This window comes from Amblyomma maculatum, chromosome 3 (genome assembly GCF_055883805.1).
Source record: "Amblyomma maculatum isolate TAMU_Amacu chromosome 3, ASM5588380v1, whole genome shotgun sequence".
NCBI classification, from domain to species: domain Eukaryota; kingdom Metazoa; phylum Arthropoda; class Arachnida; order Ixodida; family Ixodidae; genus Amblyomma; species Amblyomma maculatum.
Window position 1 is genome coordinate 205,746,054 of NC_139346.1, and position 14,804 is coordinate 205,760,857.

Consider the following 14,804-nt stretch of genomic DNA (forward strand, 5'->3'; position numbering starts at 1 on the left):
GGTGTCGGCTGTGCTTGCATGCTGTGGACGGTGGTCACTGAGAGCTTTTTTTTTTTTTTTTAGCAAAAATATTTTATTTGCATATTTTTTTTTTTTTTTTTTAACAAGCCTTCACTATAATCTGCGACCTTAGTGACCCTTGGACTTGTTTTGGGCTTCGTCTAAGATTGTCGAGGAGGCCAAAATCGATGGCCTCATGCTGTATTATTTAAGCATACAATTAGAACCATATTATTCTTATGTTATTAGAGTTAGCTTGTTTGGCAACAAAATGCTCCTGCATATAAAAAAGGCGCATATCTAACGTTTCTTTCTGCCGTGTGCGCAGTGAAAGGGGAGAGGGGTTAGCGTTCTGTTGCTGAGGTATTGGCCGTCGCTCTTTCGGTCCAAAACTAAGAGGAAATCCCAAACAAGCATACGTTGACGCGAGAGCATACCTTACGACATTAGAGAAGCAGACAAAAGTTTTAAACAAAGTGGTACCCTTGACATGCTGTTATATGCGCGTGTTAGTCAAACTTAATTATTTTCGGCTGGTAAAGAATTTTTTTTTTGCAAAAATATATTCAATCTGGCCACGGTTAGCCCACGAAAGCATGCGCCGCCACCACCATTTCAGTCCCATCATTTCAAAACTCAATGCGATTCGAATGTGCTTCATTGTCCGCACCGAACAAGAGCCTCCCATCTGCCACCATCTCTGCGTCTCGCCTCCCCCGCAGCCGCGCGCGCGACTTCGACCAACTTTTTATCCAAATGACGTCTCGTGAGTGCTTCAACGTAAACACAGTAAACGTGCACCATTTAGTATTTAGTGTGTGAGTCCTAAACTCCTGCAGGAATGTGCTGATTCGCGGATTAAGACTGTGCCCCCAGCGTGTTTGTTTACCCACCAGCAACGCCGACAGCTGCCGGCTAGCGCTCGCCAAACAAGGTTACATCGACGCTTCCCGCTCAATGTGCACGCGCTTTGTGATATAAGCAGTTGTCGATTTGGGGTCACTATTGCCAGAACTACACTCTATGGCCGCATGCAACCGCTGAAGCTTGTGAACGCGCTCCGTAATTGCTGAAACTCTGGACCTGAACCCCGCATACTCGCGCTAGGCCTACTCGTCGCGGAACGGGCTGGTAGTTCGGCGCCGACTAATATTTCTGGCCAAGATCATTGCTGATGAGAAGGGGGAACATATAAAAGAGTAGCCGCTTGTTTTCCTTTTTATAACACATTTAAGCTACAGACAAGCGCAGTCGTTCAAGCCGTTAACTCTTCGGATGTCAATTTCTCGCTCGGCCTCCGATTGCGGTCTGACCAAAACAGATCGGGCGGCCGTTTGCCGATCAGTTCCATTGGCGTCACGGGGTCTAAAAACCCACACTACGGTGATAGGCGACCATTGGTCGTGCTGGCGTCGTTGCCGGTGTACGTAATACGACTGATCGTACGTCGATAAGCTATAGAACTTAACTGTGCAGCGCACTGACTGTGACCGTGCCTTATGCTGAAGAAAACATGTATACTCTGCTTCGCTTTTGTGCGGTAACATATCTTCATTGAGCACATCTGTATGAGGGATGACCACTGTGGCAATCGTCCACAAAAGAGAAAGACGTGTCATTTGATATTGCAGCCTGCATTGCAGACTATGCTCCGCCGCGTATACTCTGTGACGTCGCAAGAGCATTTTTAAATGGCGGTCACTCTCGGTGGGAGGAGCTTCTCGGTTCCGATTTTTATCGCATTTTTTTTTTAATATGCATCGCTCGCTAGGCACTAAAACTTTGCATGTAGAATCACAGATCTGTACATTATTCACAGAAGTACAAAACGGCAATGCATCGACCAACCCTGTCATGGCCCCTTTAATGAGTCTCTAATCTTATCCCTGATGTATCATTGCTGGGACTATGGGACTATGTGGGACTATGTTGGTATCTGTGGATACCAACAACTGTTTCTGCCTGTAGCAGCGCTGAAAATGACAGCATCGCTAAAAGTATAGCAGCATTTTTGTTTATGTGATTTTTCGGTTTTGAATGCATTCCAAAAGCAAATCAAGGAAGATTCAAAAATAAAGTAGCTGTAATTTATTGAAAGAGGAAAAGGAAGGCTGCCCTAAGTTTCTTTGAAATCAAATAACTGTCTGTATGACGCTGTGGCATACTTATAAAACGTAGTATATTCACTTCAGACATGCCAACCAGATATTGTGTTAATAGCAAAGAAAGAATACAGTATGACACTGCCATCTGCTGAAACCTGGCTTTGTTGATCAATTTAAAGTAATTCCTGCTTAAACTGCGAGTTCCTGCCTCGGTACTGCCAACGAGTAGCAAGATCTACCAGAATATGCCAATATTTTATAGTATTTATCTCCGGCAGCAGACGATCCCTTTAAAGTGCAAAGGGATAAGAAAATAAGCCAGGTATGGTATGCGAATTCCCAACAGCACACAGCTTTCATGTGTGTGAAATAGCCTCTGCATGTGCTGCCACCAAAATAGCCACATTTTATGAGAAAAAGCAGAAGCCTGCTACACAGAAGTTTAAAACTATACACAGTGAAATCACAACAAAAATCATGAATGCAAATTATGCTCCACATCCAACTAACAGCACGTGTCCCTCCCGCTAAGGCTCACTCCACACCTGGCTGTCCTGCTATACACACTCAGTGAAAGGAAACAGCACTGGCAGTGTCAGTAAATGCTTTAGCAAGGCTCACACCTTCCTCAGTCTTTTCATCGTTTCATATTATTTCATTTCATTTCTCAGTCATTTCATTTTATTTAAAGCTATCTTTGTACTGTCAATTAAAGTTTTAACAAAATTTGCGCATTTTAGTTAATTGAAACGTTCTACACGCAACCTAGACGGCGCGGCAGTCGTCATGTTCATAGAGCTGCATAGGGTTACTGTAGTAATGTTATGTTCACGACTTCAGTGTTTGCAGATGCTGGATACCAGTGAGAAAATGAAACTACTCTGTGGAAAAATTAATTTTTAAATTGTTTTGCTTTGTTTCTCAGCTCCACATCTGGGTAGTCGTTAATTTGAAGATGGAGGTTTCGAATGAAGCAAAATATTTTTTTAAAGAAGTCAGTAGACTTTTCCTTTAAGGATTTCAGAGATCACTTGGCTCATTGTTCACTTATGCAAATGACTAGTGTAAAAGAACACAGTAAAATCTCAATAATTTGGCCTTCAAGCACCAGAAACAATGTTTTAATTGTCTGAAAATTTGAATTATCGAATGTTTGTTACTGAAAAAATGCCAAAAGAAGTTTGAATAGAAGTAATTTTATAAAATGAACACCTGGAGTATGACTGTCTCTGCATGAGATGAAAACTAGGCGATGACAATAATATTTCGTGGTTTCATCAAGTGGTTTTCTTTGTGGGGACTGTCAGGAAATCATAAGTGCCTCTGCGGAGTTTTTCCTGGTGCAGTGTAGTAGCAGTGGTGCCTTTTCATAAACAGTTCCATCAAATTTTGCTGATGCTTCACTGAACAGATTATGCATTGAAGCAAAGTGCTACGGTTCAGCACACTCAAAAAGAGTGGAGGAAGCAAGGGTATTCAAGGGAGAAAGACGTGTAGGCATTAGGATAATGTGGCGCCATCCCAAAATGAAACACACCTGGGACATGCAAAGTAATGTTTGAAACTGTGCGACTGGTCAATGCGCACGCCTGGTGGCAACGGTGGGATGTCATGATTTTAAGAGAAGTAAAACTGAAACTATGCTACTGAGCAGTGTTTCAGCAATGGGGGGAGGCTCAATCGTCGTTGCGCCTTCTGTAGAGGGCATGCCCAGGAGAGTGGTCACCACTGTTCCATTCATGTTTGAGGAGATCAGTTTATACAATTGCTAGCTTCGCAGATTGTACCGCAACGTAACCCCCCCGCCCCCCCCCCCCCCTTTTAATTAACTGGTGTGAGCCAGTCTGTAGGCATCTGGTGGGACTGCAGTTCTAGTTAAAATGTATTGAATTAACAGAGGTTGAGCTAATGAGATTTTACTGCAATTCATGCATCTAGCTGTGGTCAGTTCATGTGAGCACTTCCACTTGGCAGGCAGCATAGGTCAGGCTAAAGTCAGATTCTTTGAAAAGTGATGCAGATGCCCTTGTGCCAATCTTTTTCAGTGATTCAGCTGCGTGTGGCAGCCAGCCATCATATGACCTCAGCAGGACCAAGTCATTCCGCATTGAGCCAAAGAACCAGAGGATTTTTCGGGCATCAGACCTGGTCCAGGGAAAACTCCTGGGGAAGGGCTTTTTTGGACAAGTTTATCTGGTAAGCTGCGAGGAAATCGTGGCAGTTACCGTGGTAGTGTAACTGCACAGATTATTGCATTGACATGATTGCAGTTTGCCCCCATCATATTACATGACAAGAAGAGAAGGGAAAAAATTGTGAAGGTTTATTACGGTTAAGCATGATTATCTGAGCGTAAGCGCTGTTTAGCATGGCTACACGGTCATACTGGCGTGCGAGCTTCTCGCTGTTTGTTGTTGTCTGCCTCGAGTCAATCACATTTTCTCTTTGCTGCTGCTTCTCAGCGAGCCATACTGGCTTGGATGGTCAGACTCTGCCTGATGCCTGTGTAGAAGCGTTGACATACTCAGACCGGCACGCACCTTACCCATAATGAAACCAAGCACAACCAAGCACTGGTGAAGCAGTTGTTAAACCTACTGCCTAATCCTATGATACCACAGCAAAGAGCCTCCATGTCCGTGAGAAAGGTGATCACTCGGTGGCCCCGTGTAGTGTTATGAACGAGGCAGACGAAGAAGTGGACAGCGGCATGGGCAGGAGAAACCGAGCACCAGGCCTGTTCCTTCTCAAGGTCAAATGAGCAAGTGAATGACCTTGGAAACTGCAGTATGAAATTTAGAGTGTAAAGAACGTATCCGTAGTTGCATTCTACAATGAAAACTAATTGGCTGCTGGATCTCTTGTCCATATTTGTGCCATTGCTTTCAATAATTCTGCTGTATCACCTTTGCTGCGATTCCACAGTACATTGCCATCTAGCGAAATCTCACACTTTGCAAATGACTTCATTGTAGTGTAGCACCAAACAACCACTGATGCGGAAAGCAGCAAACTACACACCCAGCTCTGATACACACAACTGTCGGGAAAGCTCTTTTCTCATGTCCAGTTCAAGCAAGTTAATGCCCTTTCATTAGTAGGTCCTTCCAGAGTAGGTCCTTAAAATGCTTGTTCACACTGATGGGAATGTCTACTGTGTAGTTGTTTGTTTCTTCAGCATAGAGAATGGTAGCCCTCTTTAATGCTTCCTTGAATGAGCGCCGAATGCTTACCGAATGAGGCGCACTTGTGACGATTGATGAAGAACAGTGACAATCCAAACCTCTGGTCAATTGCTTTAAAGCACTGTTCGGGCTTGTAGCTGCCCATACACGGCGCTAAGAAACGTGCATGTGGTGTCAGTGCTTCTATCAACTATTACTCCCGGCAGTGCCACCAGCACTGTCGTTCCAACTATAATGTTTCAGCACTGCTACTGCCGTGATTGAGCAGCTTCCTTTCCATCAACCACTAACATTTCTGTGAGCGCTGTGTGTGCAGTAAAAGTAAAGAAGAAATTAGCGGTTCACTTAAGCTTTGCCTTTAAGTTTGTGACGCGGCGGTGTTAATAGCTTCCATATGCCAGCACCCCTTGCAAATCGTTCTTGATATGCATGTCCATTGCTGCCCATTTAATCGCTTGTCTTTTAATTTCTGCCTCTGTTATTCCACGCACACTCACTAGTGTACAGTCATAAGCAACCAAGTTACATGAGAGACCACCCAACATAGATATAAAGGCCCTGCTTTAACCAGCCACACAAACATGCCTTTGAGGCCTTGGGACAGCGTGTCTAACTTGGGGTCCAAGGGCCTAGAGACCGGGATTTCAATCTGTCTCTCATCTCAAGGATGAAGCCAGAGTTGGCAGAGCCTGCCATCTGGGCCATCTAATGTTGTCTCTGAACACATGCGTGAAATTGCTGAATGTGCATGAAAAGCCATCGAACATACAAAAATTGTAACCAAACCGTAGCATCCTTCATATCTCATTTTTCTTGCTTTAGTTTGTGCTTTGGTTTCGTTTGGTAAGCCCCCCCTACTTCAGATTTTCAAATTTAAAAACACAAGGCAACTTTTATTCGAATAAATATGGTAGGTAGCATCATGGTCTACTAGATTATGCAGGCAGCCTAGTGAAAGGCTGGTGCAAGAGCCATCATAAATGTCACTTGAAACTTGGCACTTATTTTAGTATTTGTTTTTCTCTATCGAACAGCTTCAGTTATGAATTCTTGTTATGGTGCATGTGGTAGGTATGACCTCTTTCTGGGTGCACTGCGCTTGCCTTGTTGCAGGTGACCCACCGGGAGACAGGTGAGGTAATGGTAGTGAAAGAGCTGCACCGGCTGGACGAGGAAGCACAGAGAAACTTCCTCAAGGAAGTGGCTGTGCTGCGGTCCCTACACCACGAGAATGTCCTGCGTTTCATCGGTGTGCTGTACCGTGACAAGCGGTTGCACCTGGTCACTGAATACGTCAGTGGGGGCTCCTTACGCTGCCTCCTCCACGACTCGAGTGAGCCTCTCCCTTGGCTGCAGAGGTTGCGTTTGGCCAGAGACATTGCTGCTGGCATGGTGAGTGGGAAAGTACTGCCTGTTTGGTGGATGGTCCTCATCTTATCTTGGCTGAGTCAGCATCAAAATCCGGCAAGCAGGAGTGAGTGAAAAGGCATGCCCCTTCTTCGCAGAGGCGGTAGTGCCGATTCACATGGTCAGGTTGTCCGCACTGGTCGGGTTGCCCGCAGCAGAAACAGAGATATTTGCGGTCAGAAGAACGCCACTTGTTGGTTCTTTGTGGTTGGTAACGCCTGGAAGGTTCCCGCTGAGACCACTGTGAGAATCTTATCTCCCGACAGTTGGTGGGCCTGTCTTTGGCATGATTTGGTGGCAGGTGACGAATGGCTGCTGAGAGGTTTCAACCTAATCTCATGAGGTTGCTCAAAAATCAAACCAGCCATTTTGTCGCCTGCAGCAACAGAACAATATTGAACGCTTGTCAGGCTGTTGCGTAACTGTAGCCTTCAATGGAGAAAAAAAAGAAAGCTTTCTTAGAGCTACATTTATAGGTATACAGTATCGGGAACCTTTATATAGTGACTAGTGGAGGTGAGCAACCTCATGAAGCTGACCTCTTTTGTGCAACCTCTGTGCACCTCTGTGTGTGTGTGTGTGGTAGTGGGTGAGTCGGTTGGATGGAGAGGCAGGCAGTCTGCTTGAGATGTGGGCGGCAAAACCACTGTGGCCCGTCATGGGGAGAACCCTGAGCTTGATTGATCTTCAGATGCCCTAAACAAGCTTTTTATCACCTTGTGAGTGTAACTTCATTGCACAGAGACCTCTGGAATGTGGTTAAATTATTGCTTATTCTTAGCTATGGGTAGGGAAATGTGGAGTGAGGATTCAATGTAAATTGGCAAGATGCCATGTAAAACCTGAAATTTTCTATGTTTCCCAGCAGATTGTGCGTGATGCTGGGAAAAGAGCAGATAGTGCTAATAATTTGTCAATCAGAAAGAAATTATTGACATTTGGGGCTTTTGAAGGACATCATTGCCATGCTTTTCTGGAAGCTAAAAAGGAGCATGGCGGCGAAAGTGTGAAGCAGCAGCTGAAAAAAATGTAGTTATTGGAAGCAGCCGTTGCCAGTTTGAATGCTTCAGCAGGCAGGTGCACTGAGAAATTAGCAGCTATCAATTATATGACATGGGTCTTAAAATTGAACTCTTCGAGGAAGATCGCTGAAGAAAAGGCAAAAGATATTGTCAACATGAGTGCTGAGCTTGAAAAAAATAAATAAATAAATAAAGGGGGCTGAGCTATAAATGCTATAAATTTTGCATATACTGAAATGAATATACTAGAAGGTGTAAAAACGTTTTTGATAAAATGCTTTATTTCTTGCTTCTTGAAAATAAAAGAAGAAAAGTGTTTGTGGCATCTTGAAAATGCTTGAATTCACGTCTGAAAACTTCAGTTTCAGTTTGGGTACTTACTAGCAGACACCCGCACTCTCATCTCCCCTCAGGCAACACCCCTGCAACTTGAGGTTTTGTGAACATTTTAAGAGGAACAACTTAGTAACATTTCAGTGTTTAAAACTAAGGCTGAAATAACTGCTCTACATCCACTTTTCTTTCTTTGTTCTTTCAGTGTTATCTCCACTCCATGAATATCATTCACAGAGACTTGAACTCCCATAACTGTCTTGTTAAAGAGGTAAGTTCATTACATACTCTTGCTTTATAATGAGCTTCTGGGGATTACTGAAGCCAGTAACGCAGATATGAAGTCACCTTGAAGAATTTGCATTTGGGGGCCTGCACTCCATAGTAAAATCTCGTTACTAGAGAAATGGTTACAAGAGACACTTTTTTATAAGAGACACTTGAAAATAGTTTGGTTGGTTTTCCTATGTTTGCCATTTTAACAACATTGCATACAAGAGACATGGTTGCAAGAGGCACTCTGTTACTCAGGACAACTTTTCCAGGTCCCTAAAGTAATTTTTTCACTATTTATAAGAGACACAATGTACCCAGGTACACTCATGCAATGCAGCTGACTCGTACCAACTCGTATGTGCGACAGTTTAGATTCCCTTAATTAAATTCTGTTCCATATCAGTGTCCTGTTCTGTTGCAATATGTCAGGAACCAAGAAGGAGTGCCTCCTCTTTACTGAGGAGTCAAGATGTTCCTGTTTCAGTCACAAAGGAATGTGATGACAGTGGCTGAAACAATAAGGACATTTTGACTTCCCAGTCAAAAGGAGGCACTCCTTGGTTCCTGACATATTGCAACAAAACAAGACACCGATACAGAAGAGAATTTAGATAAGGGATTCTAAACTATCACACATACGAGTTGATAGGAATTTTTGATTACAAGAGACCTTGGTTACAAGGGACACCTTTTTGGGTTCCCTTGAGTGTATCTTGTAACGAGGTTTAACTGTAGTTCATTGCCTGTCCATTGACACAATTTTTTTTTTCCTAATGAAATTCTGGCTATTAGAGAAGTATTGTATGCTTTTGATACTTCATATACCTTAAACCGGTAATGTCTCAACAGTATCAGCGGATGATGATTAACGTTCAGCAGACATTTTTTTCTAGCCCAAGGGCTGTGCACAACAAACATTAGCAAATGGGATAGGTTACAAGAATATGTGTTTCTTTACGCTATCTGCTTCAGAGTTCATACACACATACCAGCGTACGTTAATTCCAACTGAAATACCTAACCTCTTCGAATTGTCAGTTTGGGCTCCCGACAGTTGGTACTGACTAGCATGTGTCACCTGTGTGAAATTAGTACTAGAAGTAGGCTGTATCATGGCACCCATGTGCCTTGTGCCCTGTACACGAAAGTCGGTAACTGTGCTTTAACTATGTAGAATTACCTTGATGCCATGATGAAGCTGGTGTTGGCAGCCTCTCTGCTGAGTCTGTGTCAAAGTCTATGCCAGTCACTGATAAACTGAGACAGGATGTTGACATTGCATAAATTCGGCAGCATACTAAGTGATGATGGTTCACTAGCTCTCAGCGTGTATTTTAACATTGGCTTGACAAGCCCTTCAAAAGTGACTGGTGTGCATCTAGAGCTGTGTTGTGTAATGCGGCCGTTTTCTGTGCTCTCATGATGGTCTAGACTGGGCAAGTCCATTAGCAACCTGTGAACATAATTCCAAGTGTTGTATGGTGTACAACCGTTCCAGAAGTTGTTTTATCAAATTTAGAAGTTAGGGAACTTCCTTTAATTAGGGAGAAAACAAGGTTTAAGAGGAAATTCTCGTTAAATTTTACTTTTTGACCTTGAATTTGTTTTTTTTTTTTTTAAATTTTCCTTGTGCACTGTCTATTGGCCGCCCACCAATCTTAAGTACTCTAGGATACAGGGAACACTTTTCAGCGGATTTATTTGGTTATCTGTCACTCAGCCTCTGCTAATATGTTTGTTGGGCTGAACCAGCCCTAAGATCTCTGCTTTCTATGCATAAATTTGTAGACCTCTCAGTTGTCACAGAGAAAATGATTGTTTTTGTTCAGCTTGTTGGCAGTGCATCTAAAGGTGGCCTCTCAGGAATTGGGACACATTGAGACAAACACAGTAGATCCTCAGTAATTCACTTAAAAAAAAAAAATCACAAGGAAAAGTGTATTATCCAGGAACACGTACGATTCAAACCACATAATATTGAAAAATGTAACTCTTGAATGAAGCAAAAAGGCATTTGCTGCAGTGTCCCTCATAATTGACGTCACGTTTGTTAAGCCCTATAAACCCAATCATAGCTTCGAAATATCACAGATGTTCAAGAGAGCTCCGCTACATAGCAGAGTAGTAAACCTGGTTTTAGAGGAACTTTTGACCAAGCTAGTTATCTCGGTTTGTAGGCACATGCTAATGTAGCCTGTTCCTAAGGCCACAAGTTGTTTGCTGGTACAGTTGAACAGTTTGGATACAGTTGCCAAAAGGATGTGTCTGTGAAACCGGTGCTACTATCTTAGTTTCGATAATTTTTGTTTTGGATGTGTGTTGTGTCCGGCACACATAAACCTGCTTTTGGTTTTGTGTAAAGGAACAGTGGATATTTTACACCACAGTATAGATGCCTTTGAACACCTGTATCTCAATCAGTGGGGGAGACACAAAACATACAGCCATCCGGATTTCTAATAATGTCGTCCGAGTGTCGATTTCTAAGTGCAGCAGCGCTAAATTGAAGCAGAGCAGAAATCTGGAAAAGGAACCAGTGTGAGCATAGCTCATGCTTCTGGAGAGAGAGCATCGTGTGCTTGGCTGTTGTTTCACACGAAGCTGATAACTTGCTTTGCGGGGATTGCCCTGTGAAGCAAATGTTATCGCCGAGTACTGATAGCATTGCATTTGTGTTCCATCTACTGTGTGTTCATGGCTCTGGATTATGCAAATGCGTAGCATTGCAAGCTAAAATGCATGACGATTGTCTCTGGTTGTTTTTTGGGTAGCATCTCCAGAACATTAATTATTGCTTAGTAATTACTCCCTTAACAAATCTACTCTACCGCTAAGTAAAAAATTTAGCGCAAAAAAAGAACACAAAGGACAAAGAAGAACACATAAGACGTTTGACGAGCGCGTTTGATAGCGCTCGTCAAACGTCTTATGTGTTTTTCTTTGTCCTTTGTGTTCTTTTTTTGCGCTAAATTTTTTACTTAATGGATCACCAACTAGCCCGGCAACATGCTCTCCTCAACTACTCTACCGCGCAGAATTCTGCTCAACTTTAAAACAACACTATTGTATCCCTCAAGTTTCAGTTTCGCTTTCCATACACCAGTTCTATCATCATAAGCACTTTTCTCTCCCTTCTCTCGAGTTCACATGCTCACGTTCTCTGTCATAAATAGTCTACCCTAAGCTGCAGCTTGCGCCTATTCGTTCCCTCCGTTCGGATACTGGACACCACAAACACCATTCCCACTTCAAGTTCTTAGTCAATCTGCTCTTGCAATATTTTCTGAAGCAGTTAGCTTTTGGGTTAGCTCAGAAGGTGGAGGTCCTGGGTTTGAACCCTGCATCAGGATGAATTTTTCTTCAACTGCAAAGTTTCTATGAGAGCTGTATTGCTTTGCTTTGTAACTGTATCAGCGCACCAGTAAGTAACGATTGCAAGTGATTTCTTGGGAATGCTAGGCTCTTCACTGCAATGGGTTCTATTCCTGGTAGTCTTGTTTTATGTGGGGCGTCAAACAGTGAGTGGCAGCCTGTTGGGACTTCGATGCGTAACAGCAGATGACTGGCAGAGGTTGCTCCACGTTAATCAGAACTGCCTACCTTATGATGCCAACATCAGAAGTAGGAATTGCAGGCATACCTTTGCCCTCATAATGGCTCCTCTTCTTTCATGTCTTCTGGTGCAGCAGCACTTGGGAAGTTAATGCTCGTGCAATATATTTAAAGAATCTGGAAGGCTGTATGTAGTAAGGACAGCCTGCACAGATGCCAGCACCATGCAGTTCAGATGCAACCTTCACGACTGTGGCTGCAGGACCGGACAGTGGTGGTGGCAGACTTTGGGCTCGCGCGCATCATGAGTGACCCTGGTGTGGCCGGGGTTGGCCGCCGTAGCAGCGGTGGGGCCAAGCGTGGCCCAGGCGGCACCGTCGGCCCTGGGAAGCGACCCGAGCGCAAGAAGCGCTATACAGTAGTAGGCAACCCCTATTGGATGGCACCAGAAATGATGACGGGCAAGCTTTACGATGAGAAAGTGGACCTCTTCTCTTTTGGCATCGTTCTGTGTGAGGTGAGCTGGATTCTGCATCACTCCTGTGAGTTTTTGTGAACTATGCAGTTTTTTTTGAACCACTGTGGGAACATACAGTTTTGGTGACGTCGTTTTGTAGGTAGTCACCAGGCTGATAAATTTACCTTGAACACTAAATCTGCTCCATCAGTGTTCGTGGTGCTTCGTGCACCAGCAACAGTGTCTTTTTGTACGGTCAAATCTCTATATAACAAATCACAAGGGACTGCCAAAGATTGTTCGTTATTTTGAAATATTTTTCTAATTAAAAATTTGAATTTATAAAGCAGCAGTAAAACCTAAGTATAAAAATGACGTACCTTGGCAGTACACATGTACACAGGCAAGCAAAACCTCAAATGAAAATGTTGCACTCACTTCAAAAGTTCTTTATTTGAAAAAATTAGTTTTCTGGTATGTGCAGCACGAACGATCGATTCGGAATGCCTCTTTGAAGAAATCGGTTTTCTGGTATGTGCAGCACAAACGATCTATTAAGAATGCCTCTAAGCCTTCCGATTTGCAGGACAGCTTATCGGGATGTCATTGTACGGAGCAGTAAAAATGCAGACTTTGTTCATGTGCATTAAAACGTCAAAGTTCAATATATGTCTTCAGTGAAGTTTCAAAATCTTCTCTTGGCCTTCCAAAATAGTTGCAATGGTCGATGCGGCAATGCCATGCTGTCTGCAGAGGTCAATTTTCTTTTTTCTTTGTGTCAAGTTTTTGCAATATGTCCACCTTTTCCTGCAGTGAAAACTGCTTTTGCTTTTTCTTGGTGCCATCACTGGTTGCATTCATCATCAGATCTCTCACAAACCTTGCACAGGATCGCTCGCAACACCCCTCGAACAACTTACCGACAGACAACACACAGCATAAAGAGAAAAAGACGTGCGGCCACGCCTGTTAGGCTACTGCAAAATAAACCGCAGTTTTGTGGTGGTGCTAGGAGTTGGCACTGAATATGGTAGTGATGATAGCTACTGTACACAGAACATACAAAAACATCAGTTTCTGTTTCAGTCAAGACCTGCAGCACGGTTAATTCTAGTTGAATTCGTAATGCTGATGTTCCTTGATTACAGAGGAAAAAATGACGATAGCTACTGCTGCTGCATATGGTGCATACACTCAGAAATGGTGGTATCTATTTTATGTGAGAGTTGCTGCGCTGTTAATTTTAGCTGAATTCGTAATATTGATGTTCCTTCAATATAGATGAAAAATGTAAATTACACACACTATTCAGAAATGTGCGTTAGACTGACATTCGTAACTCTGAAATGCTTTTACATTGAAAATGTTGGAAATATGGTGGGGATATTTAAAATATTCGTAAATTTGAAAATTTTGTAGCGAGATTTGACTGTAGATGAATTATGCCTTGCTTCAAGTCTGCTCTAATTGATCTGATCATCATGCGTGACTAGGCTAGCATGTGCATTGCACAGCCTGCCTTGGGAATAGAGCATTTTATTTGTGCACAGGGAGACACGTCACACCTGCAAACGTGTTGTTTCCTTACAAAAAAAATGCATCCACCTGCTGTTCAATTTCACTTTAAGAGCCTGATAGCCGCTAGGATGGATACAGAGCATTACTTAAAATGAAAACCAATTTTTGCATATGCTGTAAAAATTATTTCAAATAACACCAGTATCATGACTCTTCCCATGGATAGAATTCGTTGTCACCAAAGCTGCAGTATTCAGTGTGCTGCATTACTCGAACGATAGGGGAAGAAACATGTCAAGCCATTGTGGCTTTACATCAAAGCTCTCAATCGAGTTAAGGTCATGAACTTCACACAGGTTATTGTTTTTTTTTTCCTACTGATACCCGCAACATAAAAAAAAAAAAGAAAAAAGAAAAATGAGTATAGGACTTCTAGTAGAATTCTATGGGAAACTAGAGGCCCTAATCGTGATGGGTGCTTTACGTAGCCTGTAATACGATAGCATACCTCTGCTTTGACATGCTTGATTTTTCTTTCAAGGAGCATGATTGATTCAGAATATAATGGCTTCATGGAATGTTTGAATTGCCGTTCTGTGCCCTGCTTCTCCAAGCTGAGTGTTTGCTTTCCGCCATGTACTAGATATAGGATTCTATTGTGTGTAATGTTAACTGCATATATATTTTTAAGCCGAAATGCGTACTTAAGGTGGAATTGTGCAGTTTTTGTCTCATACCTTGGTGCTCAAAGAAATTGGAAATAAGTTTTACAACCTGTTTCACATTTAGATCATAGGCAGGGTACAAGCTGACCCTGACTACTTGCCACGAAGCAATGACTTTGGCCTCAACACCGTTGTGTTCAAGGAAAAGTTTTGTGCCAGCTGTCCTGAGCCTTTCTACCGCATTGCCTTCCTGTGCTGTGACGTCGATCCAGAAAAGAGGTGTG

The 14,804-nt window shown here is 43.0% G+C and overlaps 1 protein-coding gene across 1 annotated transcript in view; it reads left to right on the top strand.

The window, feature by feature from the left end:
* Positions 1-14,804, top strand: part of LIMK1 (LIM domain kinase 1) — a 39,638-nt gene that overhangs the window by 14,812 nt on the left and 10,022 nt on the right. Inside the window, exons 8-12 of the mRNA XM_084599392.1 lie at positions 4,151-4,301; positions 6,404-6,682; positions 8,258-8,323; positions 12,143-12,397; positions 14,645-14,799. Of these exons, the coding sequence (XP_084455518.1) occupies positions 4,151-4,301; positions 6,404-6,682; positions 8,258-8,323; positions 12,143-12,397; positions 14,645-14,799 (906 nt within the window). The remainder of the gene's footprint in view (positions 1-4,150; positions 4,302-6,403; positions 6,683-8,257; positions 8,324-12,142; positions 12,398-14,644; positions 14,800-14,804) is intronic.